The sequence below is a fragment of the Megalops cyprinoides genome, chromosome 25, assembly GCF_013368585.1.
Source record: "Megalops cyprinoides isolate fMegCyp1 chromosome 25, fMegCyp1.pri, whole genome shotgun sequence".
Taxonomy (NCBI): domain Eukaryota; kingdom Metazoa; phylum Chordata; class Actinopteri; order Elopiformes; family Megalopidae; genus Megalops; species Megalops cyprinoides.
In genome coordinates, this window is record NC_050607.1 from 7,567,181 (window position 1) to 7,584,820 (window position 17,640).

Consider the following 17,640-nt stretch of genomic DNA (forward strand, 5'->3'; position numbering starts at 1 on the left):
CTTTTTTTTCCTGAAAGCACATATTGCTTTGCATGAAAGCACTCCTAAGGATAAGAAGGGGTCATTATACGTGGTTATGAGCGCATGTATCTAACGGAGACCGACAACGAAGACCGACCAGACACTGGGAAACAACATCGCCCTTTTCCACTGCAGAGCTGCAATCTGTCTGGTTCATTATATCCCTCTTTCACAGGAGAGCTGGGAGCAGGCTGGCTCGTTACACCTCTTTTCTACTGCAGAGGTGGAACCAGGCTGGCTCATTATACCCCAGCAGAGGTATGATGTCATTGCTGTCTTAGCTACTACATATGGAGCTGCTCACCTGCTCAGCAACGCTTTCTTACACCGGACTTTGCCTCTGTGTGTGATGTCTAACCCAAACTAAAGCACTCAAGGCCCATTTTGATTTCATCAGTTGACATTTTGATACAGCTACCCGTCTTTGTTTAATACATTATATTATTGTCATTTATAATGAGTTCAGAACTTGATATTCATCATATGTAGCCAAATGACATGGTGTTGCGTACGCGATTTGATATTGCTTTTAATTGTTCTGGTGTAAATCTAATTTGAATTGTAACATTATATTATTGCCATTTAGCAGACACTCTTGTCCAGTGCGACTTGCATCAGTTATAGTATTTTACAATGTTATCCATTTATACAAGTGGATATTTACTGCGGCAGTTTTGAGTTAAGTACCTTGCCCAAGGGTACAGCAGCAGTGCCCCAGTGGGGAATCGAACCCGCAGCCTTTCAGTGACGAGTCGCCCCCGTGTAAACGTAATTGCGTGTAAATGGTGTGCTCTAACCAGGACACTACACGTGATCACGCTGTGCTCCCTCTGCGCGGCGTGTCACTCTGCCGCGTGTAAATGGCTCGGCGCATCGCAGGATTAACCCTCGCCGCGCTCTCACAGAGCAGAGCGCGGCCGCGCGCGCTAACTCCAGCGCCGCGTCGCTCCCTCGGAGCTCGGAGCAGTCATGCATGTTAACCCGGCATTAGGGGGGGATGTTACGTAACAGAGAGACGTCTCCGTTTTTTCCGCGCTCCAGCGAGCGCCCCTGTTGAGACTGGATTAGCCCTCGGTGGCTGCTCCGTCTGCGCCCCCTCGTCTCCGCTCACAGCGGTGAGACAGCAGTGCAGCTGCTGCTGTTTCTAACGCTTCCTGTTCCACCTCTGATGGGGAAGGCAGTCTGCTTTATCGTACCCTGTTCCAGCTCCCGTGGGAAATGTTGATTTTTATCACCCCACAATTTCACCTGTGACGGTTAGCGCGGTTTCCTTCTAATCTTAGCCGCTTAACAGCCCGATCTGTTGCCTGTGCAGCAGGATGGCGTCATATCAAGGACCAGAGCCTCCTGGCTGTGTGGATCCCGCTGCTCCTCAGAGAAAGACGAGGGAGAAGAAGAACAGACCTCTATGATGAGGATCACGAAATTTGTTATAATGCAACTCACAATGACAATGATGGAATATCTGTTGAATTCGACTGTGTCTTATGGTTCACCTTTATTGCTGATCCTTTATTATATGCAGGTAGCATATTAGCCTGTCATGCCTCCATGGATTGTGGTGGTAATTGGTGGCTGATAGAGGCATAGCTACTATTTCCCATTATTCAATTACAGTATTCAGTAGAGTATAGCGTAGCATTCAGGTACTTTGGATGTGATGATTCACTTCCAGTCACAGTTACCGAGGGAAACGCCACCGATGAGTCATCCGGGCTGCTACAGCAGGGAGGGGAGGAGATCAGCACAGAGCTCGTCACCTGAGACACCTGAGCACTGAGACTCCAGACACCGAACGTGTTAATGAGGTGTCGACGCCGCTGTTGGGCATGTTTCCTTTGATTTAATTTGAATAGCAACCCCCCCGCCTCCGTAGCAGCTCTCTGCTGACCGGCTAACGTGTCACCTGTTCCCACTCGTTTCCACTCACTGTGCGCAACGTTGCCCCCTTCAGGTGGTTACAGCTACAGCGTCTGGCCTGCGTGCCATGTTCAGACTCAGGTTTGCGGAGGTGGTGGTGTTGGCAGAGAGGAGACCTCGTTTTGGCCTTAAATGTCTTCATCTACAATGCAACAGTCTGCACTGTTTACTGTGGAAGTGTGTGGTTGCGCTTGGTGAGTTGTTATGGTAACCACAGTAGGCTCAGGATGTCGGTGTCGGTGTTAGTTTCTTTGACTGATGCTCTTTTGTCTGGGAAGAGAGACGCACGGCCTTGTTTCTGTTGGAGTGTGGGGCTGCTGTGTGGGCATGGCCAGGTACAGCCAGGACTGAAATCCTCTGGTGTAACCTTTTACCAACTCAAACACCTGTGCCAGGGCGCAGGCAGAGCAGCCTGCTCAAGGAGGAGCCAGGGTTATGTGAGATGCAGGTTCTGTTTGCGGTGGAGCTTAGAGGCAGGGTCTGTGTGTGGTGGAGGTTAGGTTAGCTAGGATGCAGGGTCTTTTTGCGGTGGGGCATATATGAGGAGCTCCTCAGGGAACCAGCCTTTTTGCACAATTCTGTATTTCGGCTTCAGAGAGACAACGCTGGAGAGGCAGGTCAGCAGCCCTGAGAAAATAAGAGAGGAGATGATGTCACGAACTGTCTGTGTAGGCCGCGGAGGTGAGGAAACCTAGGGGTCAGCGCGTTGGCTTCCCTGGAATAACGTCTCCACACTCTCCCCAGCACCTACCTGCTGGAGGAAAGCTGCCGGCCTTTTGTTTTCATTATTCTGAAGCTGCCATTCAGTGAGATCAGCCGGGATTAAGGGGCTTACGCTTTATATGAAATATGAAATGCTGTCATTTGCATACCGCGCGCACCAGGCCGACAGCGACGTCTGCTACGCAGCACTCCTGTGTTTCTGTGTTTGTTTGGAGTTTCACAGCTCAATTGAGCGCAGACGGCACTCACATAAATTTCTGCTAAGCGGAAATCGTTTGCAGTGTGGCACCGTGTTTCATTAAGGGAGAATTAGGTTCTGAATTCGTATAAATGGAAACAAACACAGTGGGCCTGTTGAAACGGCTGAAATAATTAAACTGAATGAGCTGTGTGCTTCGTTAATTCTGATGATGCAAAGTGCGCACCACATACTCTTTTATTCATTTGTATAATTTTAATTTTAGCAGTACTCTGCCAGTTGTTAAAAGGCATTAGTAATTACATTAGTCTTGGGAATGGCAAATGTTTTTCATTTGTAAATGTGAAAGCTGGTGCTTGGAGAATGTTGTCTTTTTTTTTTTTTTTTTTTTACATTATTACATTATACTATTTACTCGCTTGGCAGATATCCTCATCCATTTATACATCAACCATTAGTGCAGGTCGATATTAACTGAATTAGGAATAACCTTCATAAATCCCTATGGGCTTTGAACATGCTCCCTTCTGATTATAAGACCTCACATTTTGTGGTTTTGAGGTTAAAGTGCTTGCCCTGACAATAGATATTTGTATGTCTATAGCCTCAACCGAGTCCCAAGTACTTTAAAAGAATGTTCTTTTTTCAGCATTGCAGAGGTGGATTGTGGGTAGACAACCCTGCAATGGCACTGATGCCACCTTGAGTAGCTTCACCTGCACCATTCCACAGCTGTGTGAGGAGGGTACCAGTGTCCTATCCCATTCCACAGGTGTGTGAGGAGAGTATCACCTTCCCATCACCTTACTCAGGAGTGTGAGGTGACTAGAATTGCCCATTAAAGCCGCCACAGGTGTAGGAGGGCAGTATCACCTTCTCATCACGTTCCACAGGCGTGTGAGGAAGGTATTTTCTTCCTGAGAGTCTCCACAGGTGTGTGAGGAGAGTATCATTGTCTTTATTGGCTTATTTGAACGAGGGAACAGGTGTAGGAGGGCAGGACACACAGAAGTACCCTTCCCACTCTGAAACCCCCCCACCATACACACACGCACACGCACACGCACACACGCACACGCGCACACGCACGCACACGCGCACACACGCACACGCACACGCACACGCACACGCGCACACGCACACACACACACACACACACACACACACACAAAACCATATACACAGACATACACGCACGCACACATACACACACAAAACCATATACACAGACATACACGCGCACACACACACACACACACACACACACACACACACACACACACACACACACACACAAAACCATATACACAGACATACACGCACACACACACACACACACATTTACACAGACATACACGTACACACACACACACACACAAATGCCTCTCTCACATCCTCCAGTTTTCCTTTAATGAGGCCAGTCTCGGTCTGACCCTCTCTCTATCCCTCTGTTTCATTCGATGATGCCCGTCTCAGTGTCTGTATTTGTCTTCCGCTTTCTCTCCACGAAATGCAGCTCAGTTGCCGCGTGTCCTGTAGAGCCGTATGGGGGGGGGGGCAGCGCCAGCAGCGGGCGTAAATCCCGGGTCTTAAATCTCGGCGCTGCGGTCGGACTCTGTTCATCATTAATGAACTCTAAAAGAGCAGCGTTGCACAGAGCTCCCTGACAGAGGGTCCCTGTAGAAAGCTCTAATCAGCCACAGCGCACTGTGCAGGCAAACAGCTGGAGGGCCTCTCTAATTAAACTCCTGCCGCAGTGTGTAAGCTGTCAGCGTGCCCTGCTGCACACACCTCCACCGCTGTGTGTTTGCGTTTGGGGCGAATCGGCTGCGAGGGTCTCAGAGCTTCATATGGTATGGAGACCCCCCCCCCATCAAATCCTGTGTGGTTTTGTGATCAAAAAATCAGTCAAACCGTGGAAATTCACATTTGCTGGTCTACAAAGTGCACCGGCACCTGTCTGATCGAGGGAAGCAGTGTTGCATGGTGTGGTGGGAAAGTGCAGGACCTCTAGGTTACTGGTTCGATTCCCCAGTGGGGCACAGTTGTTGTACCAAGCAACAAACAACTTAGCCTGTACTGAAACCCTAACCATACTTAAAAAAAAATCAGCTGCATGTTATGTAAAATAAATGCCTCTGCTCAACAAACAATATAATGTAATATAAACCATCCAACTACTGAAGTGTGCTGGCTGGTACAATAGGAATATAAATTGGTAATATTTTTGGCAAGCAAAATGATAATCCTTGCGGATGAAAGTTGAACTATTTAAACCACTGTGTTTGATTAATACCATGGGGTGTAGGTTCATGGGATTTGCAAGGTGTGGCTTTGTCCAGCAGTAACATGGTCCTCCAGGGTTTGGACACCCGTGTAGGGTGAGCAGAGTGCGAGAGAGAGGGGAGGTGCATTAGGCTGGTTGCTGTGGTTCAGTCCCTCTTGCCCTCTGGGACAGGAACCCCCTCACTAATTGAAACTTAGAGCCTCAAATAAGAGGATCTGAGCAGGATAATTTGCACAGGAGGCGGCAGTTTTGGGGGAGTCTGGCTCCTGCTTTATTCCCCTAGATTAAACAGCCCCACCCCACCCCAGCCTGTAAGGTTGCTCATTCTGAGGTGTTTTTGGCAGAAGCCATCCTCCGCGCGTTGCCTGTGCCATTCAAGCTTACCCCCCCGTGGAGGTTTTTGGCGTAGCTGCCAGCTTCTTTCAAATACCATCCCGCCGCACACCTCAGCCTCCGGATGTGGCGAGAAATAGGAATATAAGGATGCAGCTGTGATGTCACCAGGAATGCAGGCTGTTGTTAGAGTGACTGAGAGCCACAGGTTTGAGTCCCAAGTGGGGCACAGCCGTTGTATAGCTCCCTCTTATGCATAGGTCAATTCACTAGTTAAAATCTGAATTAAAATACTGAGTAAAATATGCCAGTTAAAAATACTGAATGGTGAGTATTATGTGGAATACAAGCATTGGCTGGGCTGTGTAACAGCGTGAGATTGTAGAAGAGGAACATTTTTACAGCAGGATCCGGGTGTTCTGGAGCAGTGCTGCTAGAACTGGGCCCTGGCAGTAGATTTAAAAACACAGAAACAAACAAAAAACCAGCTTCTGTTCGTGGCTTCTAGAATATTGGAAAAAAAGAAACCAGGTCCCAGAACAGAATTATTATTTGAGCATAAACAGAGAATACATACTTGGCTGAGCGACTCTCTGGAGAAGTATAAACGTACACTCTGGCATGTACAATATTGTTGTGTGCCATTCTGTTCTGAGCTGAATAAACAGCAGTTGATTTTCAATCAACTTGAATAAAATATTTAGTGACCCACCTCTGAACACTTAAGGCATTTTCAGCTCAACGTACAATGATCTGCTTCACTGTAGCCTACAGTAAACAGGTTATACCAATAGTGTTAATTTACTGCCCACAGTCTATTTGGCATGTTCATGGAATGATGTGTGGGTAAAAAAAAAAAAAAGATCTTAGCTCATTTAGAGTTTAGACACATCTGTCTAAACCGCTAAAGCAGTTTCTGCACAGCATCACTTTGGTGTCTGTAAACATTGCCTTTTTAGGACAGTTGGAAGTACTGTGTGCCCTGCAACAGAGAAACCGAAATGAAGAATGTCAAACTTACTGTACTCTGATGAATACATCCAGACCTCCATCTCGTTAATAATAGGGATAGGCATCAGTCTTACACACGCACACACACACTCACACAGCTGCAGTCTGCTAAGCTTTTTCAGGCTGGATCAGTTGAGCTCTGCACACAGGCTGCTGATTGATGGTTTGGCCTGTAATTACACACGGTGCTGTGACATTACGGCTCAACAGATCATCCCATTGTTGACTTAATTGAAGACATTGTCAGAATCTGAGCCTGTGTTCATCTGTGTTCAGAAGCACTGTTTGACTTTTCGACTGCGCTCAGAGGGGCTACCGACACCCAGAGAGACAGGGAGGGAGGAAGGGGCAGACAGGGTAGGAGAGAGAGACAGAAAAGCAGAAATCTGGAAAGCCTCCATCTGTTAACCTTGGTCCAGCTGCTCTTCAACTCGCAGCAGACTTGTGTTGGAGAAGTAATCTGTTGTCCACAAAAGCTTCTATCAGTGCAGTCTGGAGTCTGATGACCGAGGAGGGACCAGGGGGTGGAACCAGGGGAGGGTCCAGGTCCAGGGGAGATCCAGCAGGGCCATGCAGGTGTCCCCCCTGACAGAACCCTCACCATGTCGCTGCAGAACACTCAGACTGCTGCTGTTCTCACCGCCGCTCTAGAACCCTGTTGCCATGGGAACGGGAGCACCACGCCAGCAGTGGCAGGAGAGAGAGGGAGACACACACACACACACACACACACCTGATTCTCATGTGTAGGAATGTTTAAAATAATAAAAAATCTTTGAAATAATAAAAACATCACTCTCATACATGCTACATACTGGACTCTGACTCCACAGACACAAGCGCACACACACACACACACACACACACACACACACTTGTCCCCCAAATCACATGGCCCTACCCAGATGTAAAGTGCTTTGAATCCAGGCTGAAGTGCTCACAGCCAGTAGCAGCAGCTCTGTATGTCATATGATCAGCAGGAATGCAGTGGCAGGAATATACAGAAAGCTTTGGACATCAGTCATTCACGTCAGTCGCCATTCTCCCGTTTTGATTGACACCTGCGGTGTTTCATTAACGCGTTTCAGTGAAGCACTCCATGAGAGACAGAGGCACTTTCTGCGACACCCATGTCACAGTTATCCTATATCTCACTGCTCTTGCGTTCAGACAGGCGGTGATTAAACACCACAGATACTGGGATCTGTCCTCTCCAGCATGCGGCCCTTAAAACTGCCACCACTCGAAGTCATTATCACTGTCTGCAGTGATATATAGCAAATAATTGGTTCCTCAGCAAAAAAAAAGAAAGACATGGCGAAAGAAAATGGGTTTGTGTCATTTCCTCCGGCGTGTTTCTCAGGAAAAAAAATCACCTTCATTTGAAAATTCCACCACAGCGCTCTCTGAGAAGAGGCTTTCTTCCTACATTGAGAGACAAAGAGAGCTAAAGTGTGTGTGTGTGTGTGTGTGTGTGTGAGAGACAGGAAGAGAGATGTCGCCTGAGGGACAGTGGGTAACCACTCGCTGCAGACTAGTATCAAATAATTAGATAGACGGATATAATTATCCATTCTATGAAGAAACACTTTACTCCTACAGTAACTTACACATTATAATTACAATGTTTGAAATGTGTCTGTGTTCATTGGGTTCTGCATATATTTTCTGTATTTGAAATTTTTGATGTTTGCAAGAAAATGCAATTTCTGTAATGTACTTCATGCAAATAAAGCGTTCTGAAATAAAGAGGGAAACTGACAGAGGACGACAAAAAGAGAGAAAGAAAGACATCTATACAGATAATAACTCTCATTAATGCATGGAGGGTAGTCTTAGTCTGGGGCTTCCATTAATACGATGAACTGCTAAAATTAGCCGGTTTTCCATTGACAGTAACAGAAATAATAATACTGCTCTGTTTTTTTTTTGTATGATTTTTACATTCTGGCAAGACAGCGCTGTCCAATGTGTTTGTCACATCACTGGAGCACGTGTGAAATTGATTTTGGCTTTGTCAGCGTGGGGAATAGAGAGAGCGTTTTGCGCGTCTGTCCTTGATGTTTGCGTTCGGCATTCAGCGTAGTCCGCAGTGAGCATGTCACTATGTTGCCTCATCTCTTCTGTAGTCCCACAGATTAATATTCAGACATCCGGTGCTGCTCAGGCCTGGAGCGAGGTGTTGAAGCTGCGGTGGGGGAGAGTTTGGGGAATAGAGGGTTTATCCCTGAATTAATTACTGTCAAAATGCCTGTTCTGTTCTGTGGTTCCCATGCCGTGAGGTGCCCAGTGAATCAGAGACCTGGTTCTGGGTGGCACACAGGGTTCAGTTTAACTCTCTGGCACATCAGTGTGGTGTTTTTGTCTGTATTATTTATGTTTGTTAGTATGTATTAACAGTAAAACGTTAATTGATATCAAGCCTACAGTTTACACCTGTAGGTGGAGCTCAGCTCACATGTAGGGAGTAGGGTATTTAACCTCTCTACTCTGGAGTGCCACTCAGATAATCCCACAGTACAGTCATCTGTATGGCTCTGTGGTTCTCAATGGAGTGCCATAACTCTCCTGCTGTCTCCCTTTTCGTCAGTGTGTACAATGTCACTGTGTCCTCTGTCTGTACTCTGCCACTTTCCTGTGTGTAACACGTTACCATTCTCTCTGTGTACCGTATTACTGTTTCTGATACCCTGTCAGTTCCCTGTGCGTGTACTGTCACTGTTTCCTGTGTGTATACCATCTTACTTTCCTGTGTGTATACCATCTTACTTTCCTGTGTGTATACCATCTTACTTTCCTGTGTGTACCATGTCACTGTTTCCTGTGTGTACCATGTCACTGTTTCCTGTGTGCATACCATCTTACTTTCCTGTGTTTACCATGTCACTGTTTCCTGTGTGTATACCATCTTTCTTTCCTGTGTGTACCATGTCACTTTTCTGTGTGTACCATGTCACTTTCTGTGTGTACCATGTCACTTTTCTGTGTGTGTGTTTTCGTTATGTATGCCTTCTGTGCCCAGTGGAGTTCAGTGCTGTTAGCTGGTGTTAAATTTACAATTCAGCCACTGTCTCAAGTGAGTGAGTCAGGAAGTCCCTCCGTCACTCTGCCTTTGCCTGCGGGGGAGAGAGAGAGAGAGTAATGGAGAAACATGGTAGAGGGAGAGAGAGAGAGAAAGATAGAGAGAGATCACTCTGACAGTGTCAGCAGCCAAATGATCCATCAGGGCAGGAGAGTGATGGGCTGCTTTGACATGTGTGATGATATGACTTCCTGCCTCTGATGGTGTTGTGTAATCAGGCTTTTTTCCCTCATCATAATGTGATCCAGCTTTCTCGGGTTGGCTGAGAGCGAGCAGGTGTACTACATCAGGGTAACAAAGGGATGTGTTTTAGCAGAGAAGCTCCCTTGTTGTGGTGGGGGTATTGGAGAGACTGTCATCTGACTGAATGCCTTGTGTTATCAATACATACCAGACAATGCTACCTGATATCTGCAACATCACAACCTTAGTGCTATTAATTTCCATGGCTGGTTGTTTGTATTGCCTTTTAATGCCTTTAGATAATTACACAATCTAAAACAGATTTAATGTTAGCTGATTTGTTGACATTGATGTTTATGCAAAGATTTATTTTGTTAAAATAACAAAATACCAAGAATATGGAAGCTGCTCCGTTAAAAAAAAAAAATCTGTTTGAAAAAGGCCAGTTCCTCTCATATGAATCCTCTCCCACCCACACGCACTGACACATTTGCCCTCAAAGCTGCCTGGTCTGGCCATGCAAGCAGAGCCGAAATGGAGGTCCATGCAGAGCTGAAATGGAGGTCCGAGCGGAGCCAGAGGAGTTGGTACAGTTTCCATTGGAGGAGGAAACTGACACTGCATGAGGACAGGAAAAGCTCAGTGGTTTCCACACCAGAATGGTGACCTCCATCACACCGCCTGTTTGCTGTGAACTCTGCCAGCACCAGGCACAGTGGGACACTGTGGGATTGGCTCACGGGTTCACCCAGACATGGAGCAGAAACACCATAGAAACACCATTAGATAATTCATCATAGATGTTTCACAATATGATCCTAGGATCTGTTCACAAGAGAAACTATGCACTCTACCTGTGGGAATAGTTGTACCTGAAGTTTTCCAGTGAACAGTTAAAAAATACAGGTACAGGACTTTTAACATAAAGAATACATTGCAGATCTAGACATGGAATCTTTTACAAAGCAGTTATTCTACAGTGCCATGGAAACATTCTGCCAGGGTGTGCAAGCATTTAAGTATAATAAGTGTGAGTTGTCTTTTCATGCAAAATACTCAATCAAGTGCTCTTTTTAGGATTCCCTGATTTCACATGCTGTGGCAGTTCAGGTTCTTGCCACTAGGTGGACATGCTGTGGATGTGCTGTGTGTTTGAGGTGGGAACAGAGGAGTCTTGACAGTGTCTTGTGAAGGCAAGACACAATTGCTGTGCTACATTTAGCTCCATGCTGATGTGGGGCATATCTGTCTCTCTGTTAGAGCATCACAATGTATAAAATGTCAGAATGATAGTATGTGGAAGAGGAAGGTGATGCTACATAGTAAAAAAAGACATTGTTGTCCCTATCCCTTAAAGTTTTCCCTCTTAATTAATTTAATTGAATTTAGCCGAATGTGATGTGAACACTTGTTAAATGAGAGAGAATCTGATATCTGAGTAACATTATCAAGATTTAGTGGGATTTAAGGACCCCCAAAATTAATTCCATTATGTTAATATGATGTCAGAGATTAGCACTGTAATCCATTTAGGATTTTGAATATGTAATCTACATTATTGATGCTGAAATGAAGCAGAATATATATGTGTGTGCCTGTCAAGGGCTCAGCAATTTGTTTCAATGGCTTAAAGGGGTACTACACCATGTATAAAAACATATTTGATATGCTTTTTGTTACTCAGAATGACTGCTGTGGCTTTATGTGGCCTTTTTGGAAGTCACTTTCTCTGTGATGAGCTGATGCAGGGTGTTATAAGATATGAATGTGTTTCTTATTTCTTAATGAATAAGTATTACATCTGTTTGAGCATGCATAAATGAATGGCACTGTGCAAGATCAGGACTCATACTGAATAAATCACGCCCCAGCCACACAGTGTCGGCCATTTTTATTGGCCAGTGTAGACACATAATCAGAGGAGGGTATTCGATGAGTGCTCTTTCTTGATGCTTCGCCCACAGGGTTACACCCCCTCCCTGTCAGAGTGTCCCCTCACCATTGGATCCTATTGATTGGTTTGTTCAACCATGATCGTGGTGACGCTCATAGTGCAGAGATCACTGATCCGGGACCAGCCTGAGTTTTTAGCACAGGCCAGTGGAGTGGATAGAGCCCACTCTCCAACACACATAGCTACCTCTTAGCAGCCTGACCTCACCAGAGAGAGAGCCTTCTGTGTAAGAGCAGGGGCATGATGGGAGCATTGCTGAAACCCAGCTGTGGCGCCCGCGAGAGAAGCGCTGGAGTTTATCTGAGCGGTGTCAGCGCGCATCCTGCTGAGTGAATGAGAAATGTGAAAACATGGTTTAATCATGTATGATGTGGTGAGGGCGTCGAAGCCTCAGTGTGTGTGTTCCTTCAGCTGCCTAACCCCCACGGTCTCTTCCTGTTGCTTCTCTCAGGTCCGCGTGGATGGACCTTCCCACGGTGCCTTGCAGTACGAGACGGTTCAAGTGGTGGACAGCGGGCCCATTCTACGGGACATGGCCTTCTCCGCTGACCATAACTTCCTGTATGTCATGTCGGAAACACAGGTGAGTGGCATCCTTTCCTCCAATCACAGACAACCACCACTCTGTGGCCCCAAACACACCAACACCAAGACACGCAGGTTATTTCCAACTCTCTGTATGTGCTCCATCATGGCACATCTCACATGAACTAGCAGCTGGACTTTTTGAATGTGGAGCTATTAGCGAGAAAATACTCACTTGGGAAAATAACATTTTTGCAGTACCATCACTACTGCATCACAAGTTCTCTTGTGAGGTACAGCACAAACCATCTCGTTCATCTATTAAGCTTGCCGATATCTCACATTTCACAACACAACAAGCTGCTTTTTTTCATTATATCAGATAACGACACCTTAATTCCCAGCAGTAACGTTCTTTCTAATTAGCCTATTATCCTAGTAAGCAAGTTATTATTCAGTTGTGTTCTCCAAGTGTCCTTTGACATCTTCTTTGGGGACTGCGGATACATTTACGCACTTAAATTTAATGAAAGCCCCCTCCCAAACCCTTTGCCATGAATTATTTCTCAGTGGTATAACAGTGAAGTGAAGCTTTGTGTGTCCTGATTTCATGATGCATGTGCTCTGGTTCCTGTTATTCTGGGTTAGGTTTCCTGTTGTGTTCAACAAAACACGTTCCCTGAGTTTTTGTTTTCAGATTTTTTAACGCAGTATTTGACAGGACTTAACCAGCGGCTATCAGATCGGCTTGTTAAATGCAAATCGTACAGGGAGGCTTTGATAATTGCGAGGAAACCTGTATTTTAAGGGTCTCTTTCAGATCAGTGTGTTAGGATTTTTTCTGCCATGTTTGGTCATCAGGTACTTCAAGAGTTTGTGAGCATGTTGCATGGCAGAGTAGCATAGTGGTGAGGAGCAGGGCTTGTGACCAAAAGGTCACTGGTTCAATTCCCTGCTGGGGCACTGCTGCTGTACCCTGGGGCAAAGTACTAAACCCAGAATTGCCTTGGCAAAGATCCAGCTGTATAAATGGATAACATGTAAAAACTGTAACCTACATAAGATGCTCTGGAGAAGAACATCTGCTGAATGATAATACTGTAATGCAATAGAGAAGGTGCTGTATTTAGTTTTCCCCTCTCGTCTTTATCAGGCATGTTTAGAGTGTGATCTGAGACTAAGCATTTTAATGTGATTTTGTTAATATGAGCAGTGACACAGAGAAGAGACTAGGAGTTGGTGATCAATGGGCCCATGAAGGACTACCATGAAGCTACCTCACACCAGTGCCTACACACTCACACACAAACACATACACAAGCCCTGAGAGGAGTTCATTTATATGCTGGCCTCTCTGAGCAACTTGTCTGCAAGACAAAGAGAGCTGTCAGTGACCCACTAATTAATCTCCCTGATTACGTCTTCCGTTGAATCTGGCTACTTACCTCTTATTTCAGATTGAGATAAACACCCCTCTTTAAGAAGGAGGGCAGTGTCTGATCAAAGCAGAGATAACTGATGTGGAAGGAAAGAGGTGTCCTTTCAGCAGACCGTTCCTATCAGATTGTAATAGAACCTGATGCATCTTTGAACCATGACTATGGGCAGCATTGTGGAGCAGTGGTCAGAGCAGCAGTGTGGAGCAGCGGTCAGAGCAGCAGTGTGGAACAGCGGTCAGAGCAGCAGTGTAGAGCAGTGTTCAGAGCAGCAGTGTGGAGCAGCGGTCAGAGCAGCAGTGTAGAGCAGCGGTCAGAGCAGCAGTGTAGAGCAGCGGTCAGAGCAGCAGTGTAGAGCAGCGGTCAGAGCAGCAGTATGGAGCAGTGAGGGCAGCAGTGTGGGGCATCTGATCTGGTTGAGGGATTTTTTTCCCCACTTCTGCACAAGGAAACTGCGACCATAATTAAGAAGGAGATCACTGCCTGCTGGAGTGGTGTAGTGCATGTTTGTCAGGTCAGTGAGCGAGGTCAGGAGCCGAGCACTGACCACTCCAAAGTGCAGAGAACCGTGAGATTAACTCACCGATCGCACCGTTTCTCGCCGCCCGCCCCGTCCTCCCAGCTCCGGATGCAATCAGATGGCGCTTGCACATAAATAGTGTGCTGTTATTATAGCACTTGTCATCGGGTGATAAAATGATATGGAAGGTGTTAGCAGGAGCTGCTCTGCTATTGATGCAGCGGGTGCTTCTGCTCAGCTGACGCACAGCTGAAAAAGGCTTCCAGCCTCACTTTACATCACGCAGCCTGTTTCACGCGGACATACCCGCGTCCTTCTGTCGTAACAGTATGGAAACATACAGTATTGTTGCAAATGCAGATCGTTTATAACTGTATTTGGTTAGTTTACGGAATAATGTTATCCGTGGTCTCTCTCCATGAAATAATGTGGCATGGCAAACATGTAATGTTCTTTGTTACGTTGCTGCAGTTTCAGAATAACGGGGGTTGTGAGAGTGGTCACTTTTCTGAACACTGTTTTTGAATTGTCTTTTTTGGGGGGTTCAGGTTCACCATTTAGCCACAGTGCTGACAAGACAGATAGGCTTCTATCAGAAGAGTACTGTGTGTGAGGTGTTGCGTATTTATATGCATTTCCTATATGGTAGCTCAGGTACTTATTATCATCCAAATGTAACAATACAGAACTAGTGCAGCACTACCATACATCTGTCTATTAATTATTAATGTTCGCTGTATGAACTGCAGTTAAATGAATTATTAAGATTGTGTACTATAATGTGAAATAGCTGAAAGTCAAACGCTTTGATTTACATTTGGCCCTGAGGGAAATGTATACCGTGCCATATCCTGGCAGGAGCCGCATCTGCAACCTCATCAAAAATGTTTAATAAGGACGACCTCCGATTTCAATTATAACCATGCGTTTAATGACAATCATTGGAGCACTTACGTAATTCCCACGTGCGACATAGAGTCTGTGAAGTGGTTTTATTGGGCTGTTATAGTGCCCTACATTTTTTCCTGGAGGGTATTTTCCTCAGACACTATAGAGCGTCCGTTAGTGTGCATATACGTATAAATATATGCATGGGTATATAATATAGAATGAAAAAAAAAGCTTTAGGGCAAACACACACACACACACACACACACACACACAACAAATAAGCAAACATGCGCAACTTGAAAAAAAAGCGGAACACCCTGCCTGTAAAAGACTCCTGGAGGGGAAATGAAAGTGTTGAAGCGCGGTGTTTGGCTTTGTGTGGTTAGCACGCTGTATTCCTGGCCCTGTTCACCATGCAGTACCCGGAGGGCAGGATGGCACGGCCCAAACAGAATTAGCGCTGATATACTTATGCCCCTGACACCCAGCATGCAAATCCACTTAATAGGGGAGAGGTCCTAGGGTTCACGGGAGCCGCAGTTGCATTTTCGGTCCCCGGCCCGGCCTTGTAGACCCCGCCCTGTTCCAAACACTGTAAAATGGACTTACTGCTCCCGCCACAGGCCTTGTAGCTGAAGCGTCCAGCAAAGATTGTATGAGAAAGGAATACAATAGATTTGTTTTTGTCACGTTTGTAATAAAGAAATTTTATATATCAGATCATGGATGGCATGAGCATCATAGACTCTCCTGTCAGAATAAATCGTGTGTGTGTTTGTGTGTGTGTGTGCGCATGTGTGCGTCCGTGTGTGCGTGTGCGTGTGTATGTCCGTATGTGTGTGTGTGTGCATGCGCATGCGTGTGTGTGTGTCTGTGTGTGTCTGTGTGTCCATGTGTCCATGTGTGTGTCTCCATGTGTCCGTTTCCGTGTGTGTGTGTGTGTGTGTGTGTGTGTCTCCATGTGTCTTTGTCCGTGTGTGTGTGTCCATGTCCTCTCAGCCTTGCCTGGAACCATAACATTGGTAATGAAATGGTGAACAGAAAATGGTTTGAGTTTATGAGGTGGCAGGAGCTGATATCTTCTCCCTCTGATTGGCCAGGCCAGCGGTATAGCTCGGCAGAATTCCACCACTAGAGCTCTTTATGGCAGGAGAGAAGTGTTAGCATGGAAATACACTCTGTGGATCACAGGTCATCGTAAATCTCTGCCCAGGTTTGCTGCCGATGCCGGGGGGGAGAGATTTAGCAGGTGGAATGGGAGGGGGGAGTGTGTGACTCACCCCTGCTGTTAACTGAGGCTCTGAGTGGAGCTGGTGGTCTATAATTAATGCAGAACGTGGGACAGGTCTGAGAGAGCACTGATGCTACACTGATCCTCTGAGTTACAGTCTGACACCCAGGAGACAGAGAGAGAGCGCCCTCACTGAAAGAGACAGAGAGCAAATATCTACACTGTAGTAGACACAGAGACAGTTTCTCTCACTGTAGGAGACAGAGAAAACATCTACACTGTATGAGGCATGAGGCAGAGAGTGTAAATATCTGCACTGTGGCAGGACATGCGAGACACAGTAACCTCACTGTGGGAGGTAGAGGGAAAATACCTACACTGTGGAAGACAGCTTTCTTCAGATAATAAGTAAATTGCAGAAGATGACATCACAACCATTTTCTGCTGCTCTGTGTGTTTCCTTCCTCAATACATAAATATAAATAGACACACGCAACTTATCTCCTGTCCATTCTTATTTCTGTAATGTATAGTGCAGGTATGAATCTGGGAGAAGGTATTATTTCTGATAGAAGTAAAACAGGGTAAATATCCAAAGGGAGGATGAATCCCTTCCCGGTACAGATACAGTATAGGTAAATAGAGGGGATGTATCATTTCTTATGTACAGGGTAAATATAACGGTATATTCTGGTTATGGAATGGTATTCTCTGAAATGCTGGTGCATTAAATATAGCCATGACCTTTATTAGTGGGAAAACATTGGAAGGTTCCCATTTTTCCTCTTAGTCTTTGGACTGTTGCACTGTCTTTGGTCTTGTTCTTGGGTTACTTTACATTCAACAAATATATGGCTTCGTCTGTGTGTGTGTGTGTGTGTGTGTGTGATGATTTAGAGGCTGTAACAGCTGTGATAGTGAATGTCAGCAGAACTAAAAGACAAACTGCAGTACATAAACTGGAAAGTACTCTGCCCTCCACAGCACCAGAGAACACTCAGCATCCATCTGCAGAAAGGGTTATCACACTCTACATCCGTTTTTAAAATACGGACCCTGAATTTGCAGCCAAGAGCAATTTTCTGGGATGAAGGTGTCTTTGGTGTGACCGGAATTTTATTAGAATCTCAATCCTGGAACTTAAACTTGAATTAAATACATGAGAGTTCCACTTCATTCGGAAACTTTGTAAATGCTGTGGACAGCAAAGATGCTGTCTGTCTCCTGGCTCAGAGGTGAATGATTGGCTTGTATCTCTCCGCCTCTCAGCTGTCAATAACAGGATGAGTGACAGCAGTCATCTGTGAGCGAGGAGCTTTTAATC

The 17,640-nt window shown here is 45.8% G+C and overlaps 1 protein-coding gene across 1 annotated transcript in view; it reads left to right on the forward strand.

The window, feature by feature from the left end:
• LOC118771897 (plexin-A4-like) overlaps positions 1–17,640 on the forward strand; it is a 152,869-nt gene that overhangs the window by 74,450 nt on the left and 60,779 nt on the right. The window contains exon 4 of the mRNA XM_036520044.1: positions 12,165–12,296. Coding sequence (XP_036375937.1) covers positions 12,165–12,296 — 132 coding nt within the window. The remainder of the gene's footprint in view (positions 1–12,164; positions 12,297–17,640) is intronic.